The sequence below is a fragment of the Colletotrichum spaethianum genome (assembly GCF_022836535.1).
Source record: "Colletotrichum spaethianum MAFF 239500 DNA, contig27, whole genome shotgun sequence".
NCBI classification, from domain to species: Eukaryota; Fungi; Ascomycota; class Sordariomycetes; order Glomerellales; family Glomerellaceae; genus Colletotrichum; species Colletotrichum spaethianum.
Genome location: NW_026054797.1, coordinates 596,018 through 617,105, shown reverse-complemented (window position 1 = coordinate 617,105; position 21,088 = coordinate 596,018). Strand labels below are relative to the sequence as shown.

Sequence of the window (21,088 nt, the reverse complement as noted above, 5' to 3'; positions counted from 1 at the left end):
GAAACGTGGGTTTCCGTCTCAACCCGTGGCCACGACATTCGGACCGGAAGAAGCAAATCTTTGATCATTTTCCATCCATGTCAGTCAGCCCTAGGTAGCAGGATCGGGCATCCCGACCAATCACGAGCCACCCCTACCTGACAAAGAAAGAAGCAATCTTGAAAGCCTCATCTCCCCGTCAGAGCTCCTTTCTTGAGGGGAAACAAGGCTTTTCGTCCCTTACACATCACCATTTGGATTGAAACCCTCCATTCGCGTTGTCTCCTCCCTGGAATTTTTCCTTTTTTTTCCCTGTCTGCGCTCTGCATCCACTCGATGTCTAATTCGCACCCCATGTCGCAGGACGTTCAACCCGCGAAGCTCGGAGGGCGTATCTGCAAGCTCCCGTCGATGATGCTCGTGGCTTGCTCCCCTTGCTCTGCGAATCGACCCTTTTAGAACTACCGACGAGCCAAGCAAGAACACAAATACCGGGTTCCAGACCCATTCGCCCTTTGTTTTCTTGCTCTTTCTTAGTCAACAATTTAACGCGGGTACCCGCTCCGAGAGGCTAAAAAGTTTCTTTTTCGTGCCCCCCCCCCCCCCCCCCCCCCTACCAAGCCGCCACCTTTTCCGGCTCGTCCATTGGCGGAGTTTGATTGCGCAGATGGCTTCGGCGCGGCCACTCGACATGGCGGCAAAGTCCAGCCTCTTAGGGAAGGGGGCAGACAAAGACGTTCCGGGCCGTTTTTGCTGCCGAGGAACCTCGCCCACTCGCTGGGAAGCGTTCTCCGTCGGGCATTCTCTGCTAATCACGTGAGGTCGGATGCGGTCCGCGATTTCCTCTTCCGCCGGCGGTGGCGGATGAGGTCCCGGGCCGACAACGACGACACGGCCACTGTATCGTGCGTGAAATCTCTGCTCTGCTGAAAGGACAGCGAGGGATCCGTCGGCTGGACGCGCGGCGACGGACCGGCATGCAATGATTCCTCTTCCGTCGCCGCAGAAGCACCCCCAAGAGTATGAATAGCATTCCGAGCTTCGGCCAGGGAATGCAACATGAGGGAGACTCCGTTGGACGACGGTGGCACGTGTCAGTTAGTTTTCGCGAGGGGCGCTCTGGATGTCCCTCGACCTGTATCTTGAATGACTGGGTATATCAGCCACGGCCCGTCTGAAGCCCCACGTGGAAGTTCAAAAGGAAAAGTTCTCGGTGAGACACGTGACGGACTCGAGACGATACGGCCATGCGTGCCCAGTCGGGCTGGGCAACCGTCGAGGAATGCGATGACGTTTCAGTGAGAGACAGCCGACGGGAAGCCTGACGGAGATGGTCAGAGGTTGTATCCAGCCAACGCGACGGGAACGCAGCGCTTCCGAGTATGAAGATGTCTGACCAGAGGTCTCCTGAGGAGACGGCGCTCTATTGCTCGTAGCAGCCCTCAGTGTTCGCCCATGGCAGCTTACGTCTCGATATGCGTCACCCTTCGCCTCCCCTTCCCTCTGGTCTTCGTGTAAGTGGAGGTGAACTGTTGGGCTGTGGAATGAGGGATTCCGGGCCGGGAGAGATACCTAGACGCGCAACTCTGACATAGGTAGCTGGCATGTGTACCCGACGTTCTTCGGGAATGCTCACACGTGGTGTCTCGAGGATGAAGATGGTCAAGTGATGCTAGCCCTGTGAAGCAAACTGTTCTGCCCTTTGTATTAGTCGTTGACGCTCATCGACAGAAGTAGCATACGTCGTTAGGAAAGGGGCATCGCTCACACATGCTCCCTTGTTCCTCTTCTCAAAAGGATCCAGTGACTCATGTTTTTGGAAGGGGAAGGGGTCATTGAATCTTTCATCCTGATCGGATGCGGCTTTGAGAGTGCTGGACTCTTTCAGGTGGTGTCTAGCTATATCATAGAAGCTGTTGTGGTTACCAGGCTGGACACGATGGCTCTGAACAAAAAAGTTTGGACCTGTTATTTTAGCCGGACGATATGAGCGTTCATCGTTCATCTACCTCTTATTTGTTTATACCCTGGACCTGAGTATCTAGATTTAGCCAAGAGGTGTATATGGGCATCTCGATACTCCAGAAGGTGAGCAGAGGGTGGTTAAGCCTCGCCCATTGGCATTCATATATCTTCCATCTTCCCCAAGCTGCGGATCACCCCGAGCTGACATTCGCCATCTTATTTGAACAATAGTAGTCTATAAGCCAGTAGAACCGAGGAGTCTGTCTTAACTGGCTTGATGTCTTCCTGTCTTGTGAAAGTTTAGAACCTGGAATGTGCAGCAGGACCGTATAGACGTAAGAACAACGTGCATCCTCTTCATCCCATAATACGGCCCAAAGTCAGGTTGGCATGGGACCGAAGCATTGCTGACCGCCTTTCTCGAGATCAACAGAACTTTCAAGCTCCGTGGTCATCAGTGAACGAAGCTGCAAACCCACATCTGCCACCCGCTCCGGAGGACACCCGTTAAACGCGCTGAGACAACGACTCGTTCCGGCCCAACGTCCTGCTCGAACCAATTTCGCCCGGCTCCGTCGCATCGCAGAGCCTCCTTGACCGGTGCTTAGCCCTGGAGCTACCACATGCGACCATACCCACTGGAGAACTCGGGATCCCGTCCGCTCTCCCATCGATAAACCAGTGAGGGCCGGAGTAGTAGTTGGGTCGGAGACGACCAGCGAATGCCTGGTGTTGCATGTATATTTTTGCTCCTTGGCTCCCAAGGAACTCGGCCTTCTCTCCCCTACCCTTTATCGCTTTATGTCACAGGGGCATAGAATTCCAGGACAGGACGCAGCATGATAGATACTCGCAGGGGGAGAGATGTATTCTCACGACGTCGTCGAGAGGATGACTTGTATCCAAGACAGCGACAATAACTTCTTCACTCGTGTAGATATAAAGGTCTGAATCCGGTCACCGAAGGCTAGCATATTCACAGCAGGTTATCAACTCAAGTCGTCATACAGACTGGACGGGGACAGAGGGGCTTCCTTCGTGTGGTCTTAATCAACATCGGCCCCTTGGGAACTTCCAACCATCGCCAAGGAAACAACTTGTTCAACGAGGGACTAGACAACAAACCTTGGAACCGCTAATCAAGGGAAACCTCGCGGGGCTTCGAAGCCCCAGGTTCGACCTAATTGGCGCTGATAGCATCTCCTAACCTCGACATACTACGCCGGTTCGACCCATCGACATAAAACTGACCTCGGTGTAAACCACGGCCGGGTCGGTACCTCCCGGCCTCGCTTAATCAACCTTGTCGGAGAAAGGCTGTCTCCACGATGGCACCAAACCTCCATTCTCGAAGGGAACGCATAGTGCTCGTCTCCTCAGGCTGGCACCATCCCGGCCTTTGGGGAGACGCTTCGAGTCACCTCCGTCTGCCAACCGGCTTCCAAAGCTACCAGAAACACCTCAAACGCAACCACATGGACCAGCATCCCAAGCGTACGCCCGACGACCCGCAGGTTCTTGGGTCAATGGCGTCACCATACGCAGGGCCGCCATCAGGAACCTCGACTCCGGCTATGCAAGGCCCATCGGACACGTCGCATATCACATCGCCAAAGGGGATAACAAGCCAAGCTTTCCCGACCCCGGCGGCGGTGCTCCACAAATCGATCGAACGTCTAGTGCCGCGGCAATCGGTCACTAAACCACGGGCTGCACACTAGAGCATCTGTCGATCACGGACGCATCAGATCTCGCCTCATGAAGTTTCTAAACCCTCCCCTGTACAAAAAGCATAGCGCGCTCATAGTTCACATATAGAATAGGGGAAAGGGGGGTTATCTGGTTGCTGCCGATTTTGTGATTCTCGGGCCTTGGCTATTTATTACCTAATGCTACGAGTATATAATAACGAAAGCGACAAGCCAGGGGGGGAGGACTGGACGAAAGACATATAAAGTTGCCGTTGACGTGCCCGTCTGTATCAAGGGCCTGAGGGGCCCGCCCGTGCCGGACGTAAACTCACACAGATACACGTGTAATGAACCAAGAGACGAACCGCCCCTCCCCCCTTCATCGCAGAATTTTAAGTTCCCAAGGTTCTGGGGGACGTGGGGAGAGCCCAGAGTCAAATTTACGAATGTTCCGGGCACGAACCCGCATGAAGTCGGTAAGTAAGTCATCTGCTGCAGGCCATCTTTCAGTAAACACCACCCATCGCCAACATGGGCACCCGAATAAGGCATCCTTCGGCCGTTTCTACCCACTGCAATTCCCTTTCTCTGGGTTATATTGTGCTTAGCACTAGCTGCGTGACGCTTTCTCGAGTCACCAGAAGAGTTTAGTTGTCGTCGACAGCGAGACGCCCACGCTCTTTGTCACCGAAAGCGGCGGGGACTACGACATGCAGCTTTGCAAAGCTCTCCGGACGCCCGGACATGGTCCCTGAGGAAACTCACTTTCGTGGCCCTGCGGTCCTTCGGCATATCGGTGGCCCGATGGTGATCGGGAGCGAAGGCGATGGAAGGCGTGCGTTCTTGCCAGGAGGCAAACTCAGGAAAGTTCCGAGCACGGGCGGTCCTGCGCCATACTTGTATTTCCCCGAGGCCATGGACACGAGTCAGAGGCTAGAATGTCACGATGCCAGCATCGCATGTTGCAGCTCAACCATGCTCAGTCATAAGCCGGCATTCCGAATGGGGGCCTCCGTCCGATCTCTGGACCCGTGAACCCTTCCAGGCTTTGATACGTGATCCCCGTGTGCCACCGAGACACACGTCACTTGGGGCTCGGCCTTGCCTCTCCCAGCTGGCTTCCACCGAGTGACTTCACTCTGGCCTTTTTGCTTCCACATCCCGGGCAAGGTCCTGCCCTGGAAACCCGCAAAGGTACATTGAGGCAGGGCGTCCGAAGCCTACGGTCCCCAACTTCAATGACATCGGCAAAATTCGCCTGGTCAGTGATAGCATTGAGTTACGGGAGGGCCCCTTTTACCCTAGGCCGTCGATCACACTTACGAACAATGTACACTCTGTAACGCAAAAGGTCCGCTGATGTGGAGGCTTCAAAGGAAAAATATGAAAGGCGGTGTAGAAAAGTTCTGAGCCAGCCGGGACTGAGGCTCGTGTAGTGGGAAGCGGCATGCTCCCACCGACCAGTGCTGTTGTGGTGGATGCCTGAGCCACAGCACCGCGACGGCATCGCCGACGGTTCGCTCGGTCAACCCGCGACGGGATTCCTATGTGAACGCGCCGGAGGGAAGGTGACATACGGAGCCGACATGCGAACTCTGGCTTGAGAGCGCGAAGAACTGCGCTGGAGCTGTGATACACTAATAGCTGTTGCCCGTCTGAACAACGGTGTGTGTGTGTGTGTGTGTGTGTGTGTGTGTGTGTGTGTGTGTGTGTGTGTGTGTGTGTGTGTGTGTGTGTGTGTATGTATGTCAATGAGAACGACTGCGGCCAACGAACACGGCCGAGGCCTCCTTCGCGATGGTTCCTGGGGATAGTTCCTAGGGCTGGAATCTTTCGTCTCATGCCTGCAGTCAGGACGGTGACCGAAACGGACCCGAGCTGCCTATCCAAGTCAGATCCTCCTAGGAAAGCGCCTGGAGAGGTATGGCCGGGTTACCGCACCTCCGGACAGGTCCGCGAAACAAGTGTTGAGCTAACAGGTAGAGCAGAGCGATTTGCAATGATACTTAATAGAATCCGCCAATGTGCAGACACTTTGTGCAAGTCAGAAACCGCGTTGAGGCTGATGATGGCTGAGCCCTCGTCGGCACTGGCCGCAAGCGTAGGGCACAGGGTATTTGCGAGAGGCGTTTGGCAGCCGCTCGCCGGAGCGATTAGGCGGGGCCAAATTCCCTTGTGTCGAATTGGTGAAGGCGTGCTAGCGCCTAGAAGGAGTCTGATGGTTTGATGGTGCAATCGTCCCGTCCACCGCCAAATGTGCTATGCCGCGACGCAAGGCGTGAGTGGGGTGGGTGCACCGCCTCAGCCCCCCAGTCGATCAGCCCCAGCCCAATCTTACTATTTTTGGGCTTCTGTTCTCCTGACGGGCCCCCCCGTACCCGAGCTGGCAAACGACGAACAAACCGCGGATGCAGGTGCAGCTCGAAGCAGTGTCAATAACGGATCTGTGCCTGGTTGGGGGCTACGTACGCACGCGATATTAAACCTCGGATGGAGTTCCGCCTTTCCATCGTCTGTTGCTGCTGCTGCTGCTGCGACGCATAGTGTGGCGGAATCAGGAATGGGGTTATTCGTTGTCCGGTGGAAGCAGTGCAAACAAAGCAGCAAGACAGAGAGCATGACGATGAAGGCCGAGTTCGAGACATCGGGCTGAACAAAAGAGGAATCTCGTCCGTGATGGTGGAAACGAGACAAGCAGAAGACAATAAAACGGCGGGTTCCATACTTGCGGGTAAGAGAGATTTGCAGTTCCAGAGGGGAGATGCGCAGCAGGGGATATGGCTCGTCAAAATTGTGACCCGTGGTCCGTAGCGTCGACTGGACGTAAGACGACGAAAGAGACGCTCCGTTGTTGGCATAGCACGGCACTCAGCTGCAAAGCCAAGTCGCTGGATACCCAGGCAGAGCGGAGGACTCAGGAGAGACCCGTTTCAGAATGTTCGTGGAAGCCGCAGGATCCTGGGCGACGAGTGGAGCGTTGAGATGTACACGCGTCTCAACTAGATGCAGAGGGTCGTACAGGCGGTGCCACTAACAGTCCAATGTTGCCAGTGTCGTTCCTCGAATGCGTTGCCTTATTCAGGGTCTGCAGTTCTGGCGTCTTGTGGCTGGCCCTTTGCTCTCTGCCTATGGGCCTTCCAATCTCGTTCTTTTTCTTCTGTCGTGCCCTCATGGTTCCTACAGGAACAGCCCCTTGCGAGGGAGAGAGTCGGTAGAAAAGTGAGCTTGCCGGGTTCCATCTCCCGTCAGCTCTTGGTGCTGACATGATCTCTGCGTGCCCTGACTCTTCCCAGAGTGTCCTTGTCGACCTATCCTATCTGCAATGTGCTGAGTCTGACAACCAAAGATGAGATGGAAGGAGGGGCGAGAAACGGCGGGACCAGGGCCGCCCGAAAGTCTGCCGAACACAAGCCACTGTTGCTGTTCTTTCCCGCTGCGCAGCTCGTCCCTCTTCCCAATGGGAGCCAAGGATGATGGCTGAATGGCGGTTGTGGCACGACAGATGCAGGCAAGGGTATGGCGTCGTGTTTCTAGCTTTGCTTTCTCCTTTTCCTTGCCGGTGCGTGCCCTTTCTCTGTAGCAACTAACAGAGAGATGGTGGTGGTGGGAGTTGATTGCCCCCTCCTGGAGAGGCAGCATTGTTGGCAGCAAATGGCATTGGTTGCAAGGTGTTTTAGAGTCGATCTCATGCCTGAATGGACTGGTTGAAGGCGCAAGGCCAGGGGGCAGACAAGATGCAAGGGCCAAGAGCGACGACCGGGGGTTTCGGCTTGCCAGCTTGAGGCCTTGAGGGGGGGGGAAGGCGTGACGTAGTTGGTACCGGCCCCGGTTTTTATTTTTTCTCGAATGCGACCCTTTTCGCGTCCGACTGGTTGCCGGACCAGCTCGTGATGAACGCCTGGGCGGGTGTTGTCTTGCTTTTTCGTTGCATTGTTGATGGTTGGCTAGCAACAAGTGACGGACCGCGACCATCCAACCAGGATGGATCTTGGATGGGAAGGGAACGGGATGGATAGGCTCAGAGAAAAGGTACTGGTACCTAGGTTAGGAAGAAAGAAAGATGGAGGAGGAGGAGGAGGGACGGGGTTGGCGACGGTTCACGGCATTGGTCTTTCCCTGGCTGGCACAAGACGGGGGCCCCCCAGGAGTCAGGACCACCTGCTGGCTTGGGGATGTGGCGGGTTGGCCGGGTTGGATAGGCTCAGTGAAGTCAGCCATTCCCAGCCAGTCCATCCGTTGTCCGTCGTCTTCCCACGGCCTGTGCCATAGCGTACGTAGAAGGGACGGAATAAAATGCACTGACATGAGGTAAAAAGGCAGGGAGACAACCTCGACGAAAGCCGCAAACCTAGCTGGAAAGGGTGGTCTGGATTCTGGACGAAATTCTTGTTCAGGCTCATGCTTGTTCACGGCACCCGGGTTTGCCATGGATGTGGGTAGAGGTAGGTTGGGAGCGGCAGAGCGACGGAGAGCAGGGCCAGCAAGATGGTTGTATTGTGTTGTTCATCGTGCAGCAGCGCGATGCCTAGGCTAAGCAGCGCTAAGCCACAGCTTCCCCAGTTTGTTGACGTGAGGTGAGAATATGGAGCAAGCTAGCGAGTACGGGATAAAAAAGTCGAGGTACCTGTCCTTTGCATGGCTGCAGAGTATGGAGCCAGGTACCTTGGCTTTTTCTTGACATCTCTTGAGGTGCAGAAAGGAGATGGAACGGCAGAACAGCTCACTACACACACACACACACACGCGCGCATACACTACGCTGGTCTCACATCCTCGTAACTGCGTACCGCACCTCACTCGTCCCAAGGAAACAGTCCGGGGAGGGACGCAAAAGAGTGACTTCTCCTATTCCCATCCCGCACCATCTCGAGGTACCTCTCTCTTTCTCTCTCCCCCCTTCGCTCTCTCTCCTTCTCTCGCTCACCGTTCGTTGCCTCGTCTTCTCTACAGCAACTGTTCTACTCGGTAAGTAAGGTACCTTGCTCACGGTACAGCCTGTCTCTCCTCCCCTACCTACGTACCCTCAGCCCAGCTGGCCCATTCCCAAAGCTATTCTGATCCTCGCTCAGCCATCCTCCACTGGCGCTGCCATTCCCACTCCCACGCCCACACCAGGTGCCAGCTTCCCACCGCGCAAAGCCGCCAGCCCGTAAAGGACCCTTTTTTAACCATTTGCTGCCCCGTCCTGCATCACCACCTTCTCCCCTTCTACTCCTCTTGCCCCAGCCCTCCATCCATCCCCATCTCTCTGGTTTTTCCCTCCTTCGCTTCACCACTCGTTACCGGGGTCGTGGCTTTCCAGGCTGCAAATCTCGAACCTACAAGCGCCTTTGTTCGCGCTCAACCGCGTGACACATATCACTCCAGTCCTAACCCACTCGACCTAGGCCTTCCTCCTCCTGAGTCTCTCCCGACCGAGAAACATAATCAGCCCTACCTACCTTAACCCGCCTGCCACGAAGCAGGAAAAACCCTTCATCATTCCTCGTATTCCTACCGGCATCAGCTACTCCTGAGCTCGCCTCCAGCAACCATGGCTTACCGCGGGGGCACGAGAACGATTATGATGGCCACAACATGCAGGACCTTCCTCCTGGCACTGGCAGAGTAAGCTTGCCTCTACTTCTCCAAAAACCAAAAACTTTTCAATTGCTGATTTCTTCCCTCTCCAGTACCACCTGCCACCCCAGGACGAGGGAGTTGATGAAGCCGGCCAGTCTCTGCTGAGGGACCCTCACGCACCTGCTCCGTACGAGAGCCACCTCGGGGCTGGCGACGTCCCCGGCCGCCCTGTTTCCGCCTACAGTCTCACAGAATCATACGCGCCTGGCGCCGGTGCCCGGACACCAGTTCCCGGTGAGACGGCCTTCACCTCTGGGTATAGCAACGAGCTCGACTCGGATCCCAACGGCGGCTTTGGCTACGGCCGACCCGCCTCTACTGTCGACGCCGACGAGAGCTGGACCCGCAGACAGCAGCCCGGCAACCAGGGTGGCGGTCTGAAGCGTTATGCGACCCGTAAGATCAAGCTTACTCAGGGCTCCGTCCTGAGTATCGATTACCCCGTCCCCAGTGCTATCAAGAACGCTGTCCAGCCAAAGTACCGTGACGTCGAGGGCGGTAGTGAGGAGTTCATGAAGATGCGCTACACGGCCGCCACTTGCGACCCCAACGATTTCACCCTCAAGAACGGTTACGATTTGCGCCCCAGAATGTATAACAGACACACCGAGCTGCTCATCGCCATCACCTACTACAACGAAGACAAGGTGCTGTTGTCCAGAACCCTTCACGGTGTTATGCAGAACATCCGCGACATCGTCAACCTGAAGAAGTCCACTTTCTGGAACAAGGGTGGCCCTGCCTGGCAAAAGATTGTTGTCTGTCTCGTTTTCGACGGTATCGAGAAGACTGACAAGAACGTTTTGGACGTCTTGGCCACTGTCGGTATCTACCAGGACGGTGTGGTGAAGAAGGATGTTGACGGCAAGGAGACCGTTGCCCACATCTTCGAGTACACCTCCCAGCTGTCAGTCACGCCCAACCAGCAGCTCATCCGCCCCGTCGACGATGGCCCCTCGACCCTCCCTCCCGTGCAGTTCATTTTCTGCTTGAAGCAGAAGAACAGCAAGAAGATCAACTCCCACAGATGGCTCTTTAACGCCTTCGGTCGTATTCTGAACCCCGAGGTCTGCATTCTCATCGATGCTGGTACCAAACCCAGTCCCCGATCGCTGCTCGCGCTTTGGGAGGGTTTCTACAACGACAAAGACCTTGGTGGTGCTTGTGGCGAGATTCACGCCATGTTGGGCAAGGGAGGCAAGAAGCTTCTCAACCCCCTCGTCGCCGTCCAGAACTTTGAGTACAAGATCTCCAACATTCTGGACAAGCCTCTCGAAAGTTCGTTCGGTTACGTCTCCGTGTTGCCCGGTGCTTTCTCTGCCTACCGCTTCCGCGCCATTATGGGTCGTCCGCTCGAGCAGTACTTCCACGGTGACCACACCCTGTCCAAGATTCTCGGTAAGAAGGGTATCGACGGAATGAACATTTTCAAAAAGAACATGTTCTTGGCCGAGGATCGTATTCTTTGCTTCGAGCTGGTCGCCAAGGCCGGCCAGAAGTGGCATTTGTCGTACATCAAGGCCGCCAAGGGTGAGACCGACGTTCCCGAGGGCGCGGCTGAGTTCATCAGCCAGCGTCGTCGTTGGCTCAATGGTTCCTTCGCCGCCTCTCTGTACTCGCTCATGCACTTCGGTCGCATGTACAAGTCTGGCCACAACATCATCCGCATGATCTTCTTCCACATCCAGCTCATCTACAACGTCCTCCAGGTCCTCTTCACATGGTTCAGTTTGGGTTCTTACTACCTGACCACAACTGTCATCATGGATCTCGTCGGTACCGCGGTCGTTTCCGACGACCCCGAGGTTGCCCGTCATGGCTGGCCTTTCGGCGACACAGCGACGCCCATCGTCAACGCTCTGCTCAAGTATCTCTATCTGGCCTTCGTCATCTTGCAGTTCATCCTGGCTCTGGGTAACAGACCCAAGGGTTCCAAGTACACCTACATCGCTTCTTTCGTCGTATTCGGTCTCATCCAGTCTTACATCTTGGTTCTCTCGATGTACCTGGTCGTTCAAGCTTTCAAGAAGCCCATCGGCGAGCAGATCAGTCTCGACTCCGGTGCGGACTTCGTCGCCAGTTTCTTCGGAGGCACGAACGCCGCTGGTGTCATTCTCGTCGCCCTGGTCACCATCTACGGTCTCAACTTCATCGCCTCCTTCATGTACCTCGACCCCTGGCACATGTTTACCTCCTTCCCTCATTACCTCGTCCTCATGTCGACTTACATCAACATTCTCATGGTCTACGCCTTCAACAACTGGCACGATGTGTCCTGGGGTACGAAGGGTTCGGACAAGACTGAGGCACTGCCTTCTGCACACGTCAGCAAGGGTGAGAAGGACGAGGCCGTGGTGGAAGAAATTGATAAGCCGCAAGAGGACATTGACAGTCAGTTTGAGTCCACTGTCAAGCGCGCTCTGGAGCCCTACAAGGAGGCGGAAGAGGTTGAGAAGCCCGACATTGAGGACTCCTACAAGTCTTTCCGTACCGGTCTGGTCGTGACTTGGCTCTTTTCCAACACCTTCTTGATCATTGTCATCACGAGCGATAACTTCAACTCGTTTGGCATTGGCGTAAGTTGTACCCTCGCGCAGCAAAACAAGTGCATTTTACTGACTTTTCTTTCCAGGATACCGCATCCAAGCGTACTGCCTCTTACTTTAGCTTCTTGCTGTACTCCACTGCCATCCTCTCGTTGGTCCGTTTCTTCGGATTCTTGTGGTTCTTGGGCAGGACCGGTATCATGTGCTGCTTCGCCAGACGGTAAGCGGTTGGGAGATGTTGTCCCCAGACGAGCGATTCGCTTTCCAACGTCGACTGGGGCGTGTATCAGAGGGAAGACTGTACTCTTGCCAACTTTGGCTCATTGTAACGAATCCGCCGGTGTTTACATTCAGGGTATGTGTTTAGTAATAATGGACACGGTACTCGACAGATTCTTGATGATGTGGGCGGAAGACCAGTAAAAAGTAGTTTCGATTAAGCAGCATTCATGGCGTTCACACATGAGTACAATACCTTAGGTTTATTTTTCATACAATGATGATTCGAACCAGACCGTTGTCTAGAGCTTTCTGTGAAGTGCATGTTGTTATTCGAGAAACCTGAAAACCCATTTCTAAGCCGCAGCCTGAGCCATATGTAGTGGGCGATAATCGGCGTTTGCCCAGTTTGCTAGGGTAGAGAGCGCCACACATGCTCTGGTTTAAACTTGAATTGGCAAAAAAAGTTTCTCCATCGCTTTACTTACCCGAGACCATCTCTGTGAACCCTGTGTCATATCGAAGACTTCGCTCCTCACGTTCTTGGCCAAACCCTGACTGACCTCAGCCGGCAGATCCTCGGGGAAACCGAAACCTGACCCTATCTTATCTTAACCAGGAAGTGACCGCATTGACTGGTGCCCAGTTGGTCCGCTCCTCCAGGCTGCCTTCCGCCGTAGCAAGATCGCAAGATTCCGAACGGAGACAACTCTCTTTTTCGACTGATTTACTTAAGCGCAGGCGACACTTTTGCGGAGACCTGCATCATCCTTTCAGGCTGAACGACCTCTTGTACGCAGCCCAGGCCACACGCACACTCATCCTTCCTACCGACAGCCCCACCAAGAACCTCCCCTCCGCAGACCCCTCCAAAGATCGGTCAAGATGTTAAAGATTTGGTCTATGGTACGTGGCCGCCGAACCTGCCCGTACAAGTGTGGAGCTGACGTCTCTACAGAAGAAGGAGCAGCAGAAGGCTGAAAATGCCGACGCTGCGGGAGGTAAAAAGAAGAAGGTGACGGCTGCTCAGCTCCGGGTGCAGAAAGGTACGACCCCCCCAGTAAGGCCTAGAAAGCGGTAGCTTTGTCGCTGACGGTTGCATTCAGATCTTTCGGAGTTGTCCCTTGGTTCGACAATGAAGACCGACTTCCCGGATCCCGACGACATCCTCCACTTCACGTTGACGATTGAGCCTGACGAGGGCATGTACCGGACCGGACGATTCACATTCACATTCGACATCAACCAGAACTTTCCCCACGAGCCGCCAAAGGTCCGGTGCAAGGAGAAGATCTACCATCCCAACATTGATCTTGAGGGCAAGGTGTGCCTGAACATTCTGCGCGAGGACTGGAAGCCCGTGCTCAACTTGAACGCGGTCATCGTCGGACTCCAGGTATGTTTTGATCCGGTTGAACACCTCTGCGGGTAGAACACCGGCTGACTGATTTCCTATACAGTTCCTTTTCCTTGAGCCCAATGCCTCCGATCCCCTGAACAAGGAGGCCGCCGAAGACCTCCGACTCAACCGAGAAGGGTTCAAGCGAAACGTCCGGACCGCGATGGGTGGTGGCTCCGTCAAGGGCCAGAGCTACGATCGCGTTCTGAAATAAGGTCGTCGACGGTCTTTCGAACGTCCGTCATTTTGCTTGCGATCTCCTGGACGACACAACCACAACCCCGTGGACGAGACAGGAGACCGGAAGCCGCTTTGATACCATAGACGGACAAACAGGCAGGGCAGTTTGGTGACGGGTGCAGTAGGAGTGCGCATTTCGAAGGTCGGTGGGCATAAAAGCAAGCATCATCGTCCGGCGTTTTTAAGGAGACAAGATATCAAATTACGAAGAGGACAATTATCGGGCGAGACATCGTGCTTAGGTAGAGGGGATACGGTTGGAAGAGACTTATGGGCTTGATCCAAAGATTTGGCCAACGAACCGGACGTAGGGAAAGTAAGCTACACGTGGCTGCCCGAGTAGACGGAGGGAGCTTCGAGAGAGGTAGTGGTAGATGACTATGGAATGCAAAGAGTGTTGCTGTGTTACCGCGCCAGAGTACCTAACAACATCACCAAAAAACCAATCAACGGGCCGATATAGCGACCCTCGGAGCAGAGCAAGCTGGAAAGGAGTCACAGCTTCCCGAGACAGGAGTCATAGCAGCGCCGGTGACCGGTCAGGGTCCAGAGGGGAGGCCGCAGGCAGAGCTCAAGGGCCGTAGCCGGCGCCCAAGTTGTCGGTGAGATTCCGCCTGCGGCCCAGTGTGGTATGACTCCTGGGTTGGAAATTGAACTACGATGTCGCTCCGGGTGGGTCCTCTCCTGCCCCACAATACGCTGCCCAAGTGGTGAACACCCGCCTCGCCGGCAATAACGTTGATTGCTCCCCGAGATTCTTAGGTAAGGCCGCTGTCAAATAGGAACGGAACAAGTAGAGGTGACCCCCTTAGCCCAGCAAAACCCATGCCGTCTCCAAAGTCCACTGTACCCGCTCCCCCCTCCCCTCTCCGACTTGGCGCAGCTTGGAGCATTTGGAGGGCCACCCCTACCGAACCCCGGACGCTGGAGAGGGCTTCCCCACCAATTGGCACAGGCCAGGCCGCCAGACGCACGCAGGCGAAAGCAAGCTGGGCCGAAGTCGGGGGTCAGCTTGGCCGTCTCTACGCCAGTAAAAAATTTCCCAATTCCAAACGCCTTTTCTCATCGCTGAAACTCTGTTCTTCATCATCTCTCTTTCTTCTTCCTTACAATTGTCTTGTACGGATACCCTCTCCACTCCCCTCCCCTCCCCTCAAAACACAGTCAAGATGGCCTCCCGCAGCTTCTCCAAGGCGCTTCGCTCGCCAATGGCTCGCCAGTTGGCGGCCAAGCCTGCTACCCAGCAGCGCACCTTCGTTGCTGCCCGCAACCTCGTCCGCGCCTCTGCCCAGGTCAACAAGGCCTTTGCCGCCCCTGCCCAACAGCAGGCTCGCGGTGTCAAGACGATTGACTTCGCCGGCCACAAGGAGGACGTCTACGGTAAGACAGCGACAAGCCCAAAGAGCCGCCTCGGCGGAATGACTCGCGAGATGAGACGGAGAGCAATTTGCTAACGTCTATGCCCACAGAGCGTGCCGACTGGCCCCAGGAGAAGCTCTTGGTGAGTCACATCCACCAAAACTCCGTGAGAATGAGGTAATTGGAGCTAACAATCGTTTGCAGGAGTACTTCAAGAACGACACCCTCGCCCTCATCGGCTACGGTTCCCAGGGTCACGGCCAGGGTCTGAACCTCCGTGACAACGGCCTCAACGTCATCGTTGGTGTCCGCAAGAACGGTCAGTCCTGGAAGGACGCCCAGCAGGATGGCTGGGTTGAGGGCAAGAACCTCTTCGACGTCGACGAGGCCATCTCCCGTGGTACCATCGTCATGAACCTCCTCTCCGACGCCGCTCAGAGCGAGACCTGGCCCGCCATCAAGCCCCAGCTGGTCAAGGGCAAGGTGCGTGATTTCCAAAGCAACTGATGAGTCAATTGGCTCAAGCTGACTCCTCCTCCCAAGACCCTCTACTTCTCCCACGGCTTCTCCCCCGTCTTCAAGGACGTCACCCACGTCGACGTCCCCAAGGACATTGACGTCATCCTTGTCGCTCCCAAGGGCTCTGGCCGCACCGTCCGCTCCCTCTTCCGTGAGGGCCGTGGCATCAACTCCTCCTTCGCCGTCTTCCAGGACGTCACCGGAAAGGCCAAGGAGAAGGCCCAGGCCCTCGGTGTCGCCATCGGCTCTGGCTACCTCTACGAGACCACCTTCGAGAAGGAGGTCTACTCCGACCTCTACGGCGAGCGTGGCTGCCTCATGGGCGGTATCCACGGCATGTTCCTCGCTCAGTACGAGGTCCTCCGCGAGCGCGGCCACTCCCCCAGCGAGGCCTTCAACGAGACCGTCGAGGAGGCCACCCAGTCTCTGTACCCCCTGATCGGTGCCAACGGCATGGACTGGATGTACGAGGCCTGCTCCACCACCGCCCGCCGCGGTGCCATCGACTGGACCCCCAAGTTCAAGGACGCCCTGAAGCCCGTCTTCAACAGCCTCTACGACGCCGTCAAGGACGGCTCCGAGACCAAGCGCTCCCTCGAGTACAATGGCCAGAAGGACTACCGCCAGAAGTTCGAGGCCGAGATGGAGGAGATCCGCAACCTGGAGATCTGGAGAGCCGGCAGAGCCGTCCGGTACGTTGACATGCCCCGACCCACCCCCACACCTTTGAGACCACCGTAGCTAACGTAATCGTTTCCACAGCTCTCTGCGTCCCGAGAACCAGAAGTAAACGGTCGGTGTTTTTTTTTTGCTTTGGGAGAAGATGATGAAAAAATTTACTCGGAATTGGCCATTTCCTAACCACTGTGCCGGGGACGGGGACTTTTGTACTTTATATGACTGGATTCGAGGGGATCTGGGCTTGGTCAAAAGTTTGCATCTTGACTTTTGGGATCCTTCAATACCATTTTTTTTGCTGTCCACAAACACAATTTTTGTTGCTGCCTCAAATCGAATTTCAGTTACCTTTGGTGGTTGTGCCGTGATTGATGCCTGTGCCTCGCCGGGCACGTCGGCGGTTCATGCAGGGACCGGAAAGGGCTCTGACTCGCTGACGGCCACTGATAGGTTTTCACAGCTTGCGCTAGCAGGCCGCGACGCAAATTGGCGCCCCCACGCATCCGTTACTTTAACTTTGCGAGAGATACACACGTTGGCAGTCGGCGGTGTGGTGTTTGCTCCGTATTGTTTTCCAAGGCAAAGAGCGCTGGCACAGGCCGGAAATCGAATTCTGGTGCACTGCAACGACGTTGAGCACCGACGCGACAGTGAAGATGCTCTTGGCGTAAAGCTACCTCGATATGGTGCAAGATCATCGTCTGATGTCGGTTTCCGTGGAGCATGGATGGAAGCAGTGGTCTGCTGGTGGGAGCTCAATATCGAATCATCGTGCTTCGCCGGAGGCGGCTGAGGCAAAGGTGATGCAATGCAGCAGACAGACGACCTCCCATTGGGATTTTACACGCAATTGATCATGTTTCGTGCTGTGTTGCATTCCGGTGCATCTCCTGTTGCCGCGTTTTCACATGCGTCTAGGGGGATCAAACACATTGTGCACCGCGCAGTCAATGCCTAATTGCTTGAAGCTCAGACTGCCGAAGGTTAATTGATGGACCTTGGTCGCTGTCATGTTTAAGTACTGAGCTTCGCTGTTATGATTGATTGCGGGTGTTGAACGGCTTGAAGCACACGATGATTCCCTCGTCAACCACGCGCATGCCACAGGGCGGCGTTTCCTACCGCTGAGTTGAGAAGCGCACCTCACCGAACCACTTCTCGGTGAAGGTGGTGAGTCGGTGTGTGATTTGGCAGCCGTGGCGACCACCCACCAGGTGGGCCCCACCCCCTTTGTCCCTGCAGTGCATGCTTTCGGTAGTCGTTGCTCTGTCAACAGCAAACAAGCCTGGCCCCCTTCCCACCCCTTCATCTCACAAGCGAGTCCAAAATGGGTTTTGCTCGGCATCCCATCGAAATATCAATCAATTGACGACTCGTCTTTTTTAGTCTCCCGCGCTTCCAACGCTTGCAAACGAACGAAGACTCCTAGCTATCTTTGGCAAGCCTGCGCACCATGACGCCCTTGTCACCAACAAACGAATCTAGACTGAACATTGAGACGGCCCTGACTGAAGAAGCAACGAACCGCGGGTCCTTTGAGCACTACGAGGTCCACACCCGCACTGAGACAACCACGAGCGGCGGTAATGACAGCGGCAGCGACACTTCCTCCACCACCACCACAACCACCACTACCTCTTCGCATTTCGTAGACGACATCACCCGAGACCAGGAGAACATGCCACCCTCTCCCCCTTCGGATTCCTCGCCGTCGCCGCCCTCTGCGCCCGCGACGGCAATCAAGCCCCAGCGCCACTCTCGTGTCATGTCTGGGACTGCACCCTCACCGCTCAAAATACTCGCCGGCTCCGAGACATCGGACAAGCAAGCGCGGAGCCCGCTGCGCAAGACTGTCATTTCTCCCTCCGACAAGGTCAAACGGTTCCCGGTTAGAGTCAGCAACCCGTCAAACGAGTCGGCCCGGAACGTGTCTCCTCCCCCTCGCGAGCGCACCGTGAGCCTCGACGACGTGATGCACGACAACGAGGGCCTCAAGCACGCGATCCAGATCTTTGAGGACGACGAGACCGAGCTGGAGAACGATGAGACCATCGGCGACGCGAGCACGATAAGCACGGGCGAAGGCGAGCAGTACCACCACGAGATGGGCAATGGCTACGAGGACCAGAGCAGTCTGGCCCATCCCGACGAGTCCATGATGAGCACCTTCAGCGCCTTCTCCGCCGTGCCCAACCTGACCATGTTCGCGAAACTTGGCCAGACCCCAACAAAATATGCAAGCGTCGGCGGCATGACCCCGCGAGGAAGGCCAGAGACTGTGCACGAGCAGACCCCGCGGCAGCACTCAGACTCTGAGGGAAATTCCACCAACCTGTTGGATTTCACAGCCAGCCAGCGGTTCCCGCACAAATCACCATCCAGGCGGGGCAACACATCGCCCTCCAGAACAAACCCTAACGCTACCCCCGCCCGTCAAATGTCGAACCTTCTCGACTTTGACATTCCGCCCCTGCCCACCCCCCGCAGCATCCCGACCATCACGCCCAGAGAGCTTGAGAGCCTCAAGTCCAATTTCCTGTCGGAGATTAGCAGCTTGAAGGCGTCGCTGAGCGGCAAGGAAGCCGAGGTCCTCTCCCTTAAGACGGCCGTCGGCGATGCGGAAAAGCGGGTCGGCGAGAGCTTGGAGCAGGCCCGCGAAGAGCGGACGATGCGAGAGCAAATCGCCGAGGAGAAGGAGATGTGGGAGAAGAGCAGCCGCGAGATGGAAAAGGTCCTCCGCAGTGTCAAGGAGGAGATCACCCACACCCAGCGCGAGCGCGAGGAGCTTGAGTCCAAGCTCGCCGAGTGCGAGGGACGACGCGAGGCCGCCGAGACCATGGCTCAAGAGGCCGAGAGCAAGCTGGCCAGCTTCCGCGCCGGCAAGTCCGTCGACGACAGGGCTTCCTCGCCCAAGGGAGGCACGGCCGCGACTTCGAAGGAGGTTGAGATCGCCGTCGAGCGTGTGGCCCGCGAGCTGCATGCGCTCTACAAGGGCAAGCACGAGACCAAGGTCGCCGCGCTCAAGAAGAGCTACGAGAGCCGCTGGGAGAAGAAGGTGCGCGAGCTGGAGGTGAAGATTGAGGAGCTCACCGACGAGAACGAGAGGATCCGCCGCGACAACACCATCACCCGCGTCGACCCCGCGCAGGCCGCCGCTGAGGAGGAGTTCAAGGCCCGGGCCGTCCGGGACTCGGCTCACATCAAGGAGCTCAGCGCCGATGTCGAGAGGCTCGAGGCCGTCGTCATGTCGGTCAAGAGAGACAACTCGGAGCTTCGCGACCTCCTCGCGCAGGAGCGCGTCGAGAAGGGCGAGCTGGTGCAGCTCGCCGAAGAGATGATGTCGATCCAGACGCTCGCTCCGCCGGAGCCGCCCAAGCCCGCGCCGACCCCGGCTGCCACGCGGACGCCCGGACCCCCGGTCAGGAGCCACACGGAGACCAACTTCCGCAGCAGCATTGGCCGCAGCTCAGGCCTCAAGGCGCCCGGATCCATCGCCGCGCGCGGGTCGGTGCACGAGCGTACGGGCAGCAACGGCCCTGCACCCAAAGGTCTGCCGAGACCCCGGCCGATGAGCGAGTTCGGTCCGCGGAGCGGCATCATGAGCTCGATTGAGAAGATGGGCAACTACCGTGGACGGGGAGACTAATCCTATCCTTTATAACTTTGAACCTTAACTTATACTACTACGACGAACGAACGAAACCAAACGATGAACGGACAAAGCATTCGAGAGGAGAGAAAGAAAGACAAACAGGGGAGGAAAGAAGAAGCATTGACGTAACGAACTGGCGTCCACGGGTCTCCCTATTTTCTGGGCTTTTTGCTTTGGTTCTCATGATGGAACAGGGGCTTGGCTTACTCTGTATGACGTCTGGGCCGATATGAAAGGAGCGAGAGGGGCGACTCGAGGTGTGGCGTTTTTATATATATTATTTTCTTGTGTTGACGGTGGTTTATTCTGATGAAGCCGCCTGATGGGCGGATTTTTTTGTCTTTTACCTTTGTGGGTTCGTCGAGTGTTGGAGTAAGCAAAGCACCGTCCCCTCCCCCCCAATACCTGGCTTCGTGGTTTCTGCTACATCAACCACTTATCCCCCCTACCATCATAACTCTTTGAATCGGTAATGTTCAGTTTTATTGCACATATTATTATCTACTCTTTGGGTCCCCGTGTGCGTGTCTGCTTGGTGACGGGCCTGGAGCTCGTGGTGGCCAGTGTGTGTGTGTATGCTGTACGGTTATGCGGGCGCTGCAGTTGGCGGATTGTGAGGCTGGTCTGCGTTACTCATGAGGCTTAATCGTAGTTTCTGCGAGGTCAATCAACTCGGCTCTCCACCGCGTCTCGTCCCGTTGTGAAGTCTGCGTTGAGGATGTGTTGCCTCGAGGCGTCGGCTGGTTGGGCAACAGTGGACGTGACTGGCGTTGGTTCCGGAATCTTGAGGCCAGCGACCATCTGTCTGATATACCCAAAACAATTAAAGGGTGCCAGCGAGGTTACCACACTTTGACATCAAAACTCTTGTTCACTCGCCATATTTCTGAAAGTACGCGAGTTGCTGCTCGAAATAGCAGAGATAACATTGGTACGCTGCTTCTGGCTTTCTGCCACGACGGGCCGTGATGCACAGCAGGCGGGGTTACCCCTTTTCCAAACAAGAACTCTAGCAGAATCGTCGTGTGTCCATATCATCAGCTGGTCTCGATACCGTCGCTGAATATGTACCAAGGGGAATATGGCAATCCCCCTTCATCCTCAACCCACCTAGCCTCCATCAGCAGTTGATGAACAAGGTCTACGTCCCTGTGGCCACGGACCAAGGGACCCTTCTTAGAATCTCTTGTGCCATAGCACACCGCCCAAGGATAGCAAC

General features: G+C 56.0%; 4 protein-coding genes and 1 non-coding gene across 5 annotated transcripts; all 5 read left to right on the top strand.

Annotated features, from left to right (window-relative positions):
* Window positions 1-2,567: 2,567 nt before the first annotated feature.
* ColSpa_rRNA_032 lies at window positions 2,568-2,683 on the top strand. The gene has a single exon (XR_007414263.1). It is a non-coding gene; the product is annotated as a 5S ribosomal RNA (ribosomal RNA).
* A 6,529-nt stretch (window positions 2,684-9,212) lies between these two features.
* Window positions 9,213-12,027, top strand: ColSpa_09313 (chitin synthase 1; the record flags this gene model as incomplete). Its single annotated transcript, XM_049275525.1, has 3 exons — window positions 9,213-9,242; window positions 9,308-11,833; window positions 11,890-12,027. 3 exons carry the CDS (start codon window positions 9,213-9,215, stop codon window positions 12,025-12,027), a joined length of 2,694 nt encoding a protein of 897 aa, XP_049131482.1.
* Window positions 12,028-12,907: 880 nt separating this feature from the next.
* On the top strand, window positions 12,908-13,635 carry ColSpa_09312 (NEDD8-conjugating enzyme UBC12; the record flags this gene model as incomplete). The annotated part of the gene is made up of 4 exons (XM_049275524.1): window positions 12,908-12,928; window positions 12,981-13,068; window positions 13,129-13,418; window positions 13,483-13,635. 4 exons carry the CDS (start codon window positions 12,908-12,910, stop codon window positions 13,633-13,635), a joined length of 552 nt encoding a protein of 183 aa, XP_049131481.1.
* Window positions 13,636-14,830: 1,195 nt separating this feature from the next.
* On the top strand, window positions 14,831-16,329 carry ColSpa_09311 (ketol-acid reductoisomerase, mitochondrial; the record flags this gene model as incomplete). Its single annotated transcript, XM_049275523.1, has 5 exons — window positions 14,831-15,041; window positions 15,131-15,162; window positions 15,225-15,503; window positions 15,564-16,231; window positions 16,302-16,329. 5 exons carry the CDS (start codon window positions 14,831-14,833, stop codon window positions 16,327-16,329), a joined length of 1,218 nt encoding a protein of 405 aa, XP_049131480.1.
* A 1,341-nt stretch (window positions 16,330-17,670) lies between these two features.
* ColSpa_09310 (uncharacterized protein) lies at window positions 17,671-19,863 on the top strand (the record flags this gene model as incomplete). The annotated part of the gene is made up of 1 exon (XM_049275522.1): window positions 17,671-19,863. The coding sequence occupies one exon, from the start codon at window positions 17,671-17,673 to the stop codon at window positions 19,861-19,863; it is 2,193 nt and encodes a 730-aa protein (XP_049131479.1).
* Window positions 19,864-21,088: the final 1,225 nt, after the last annotated feature.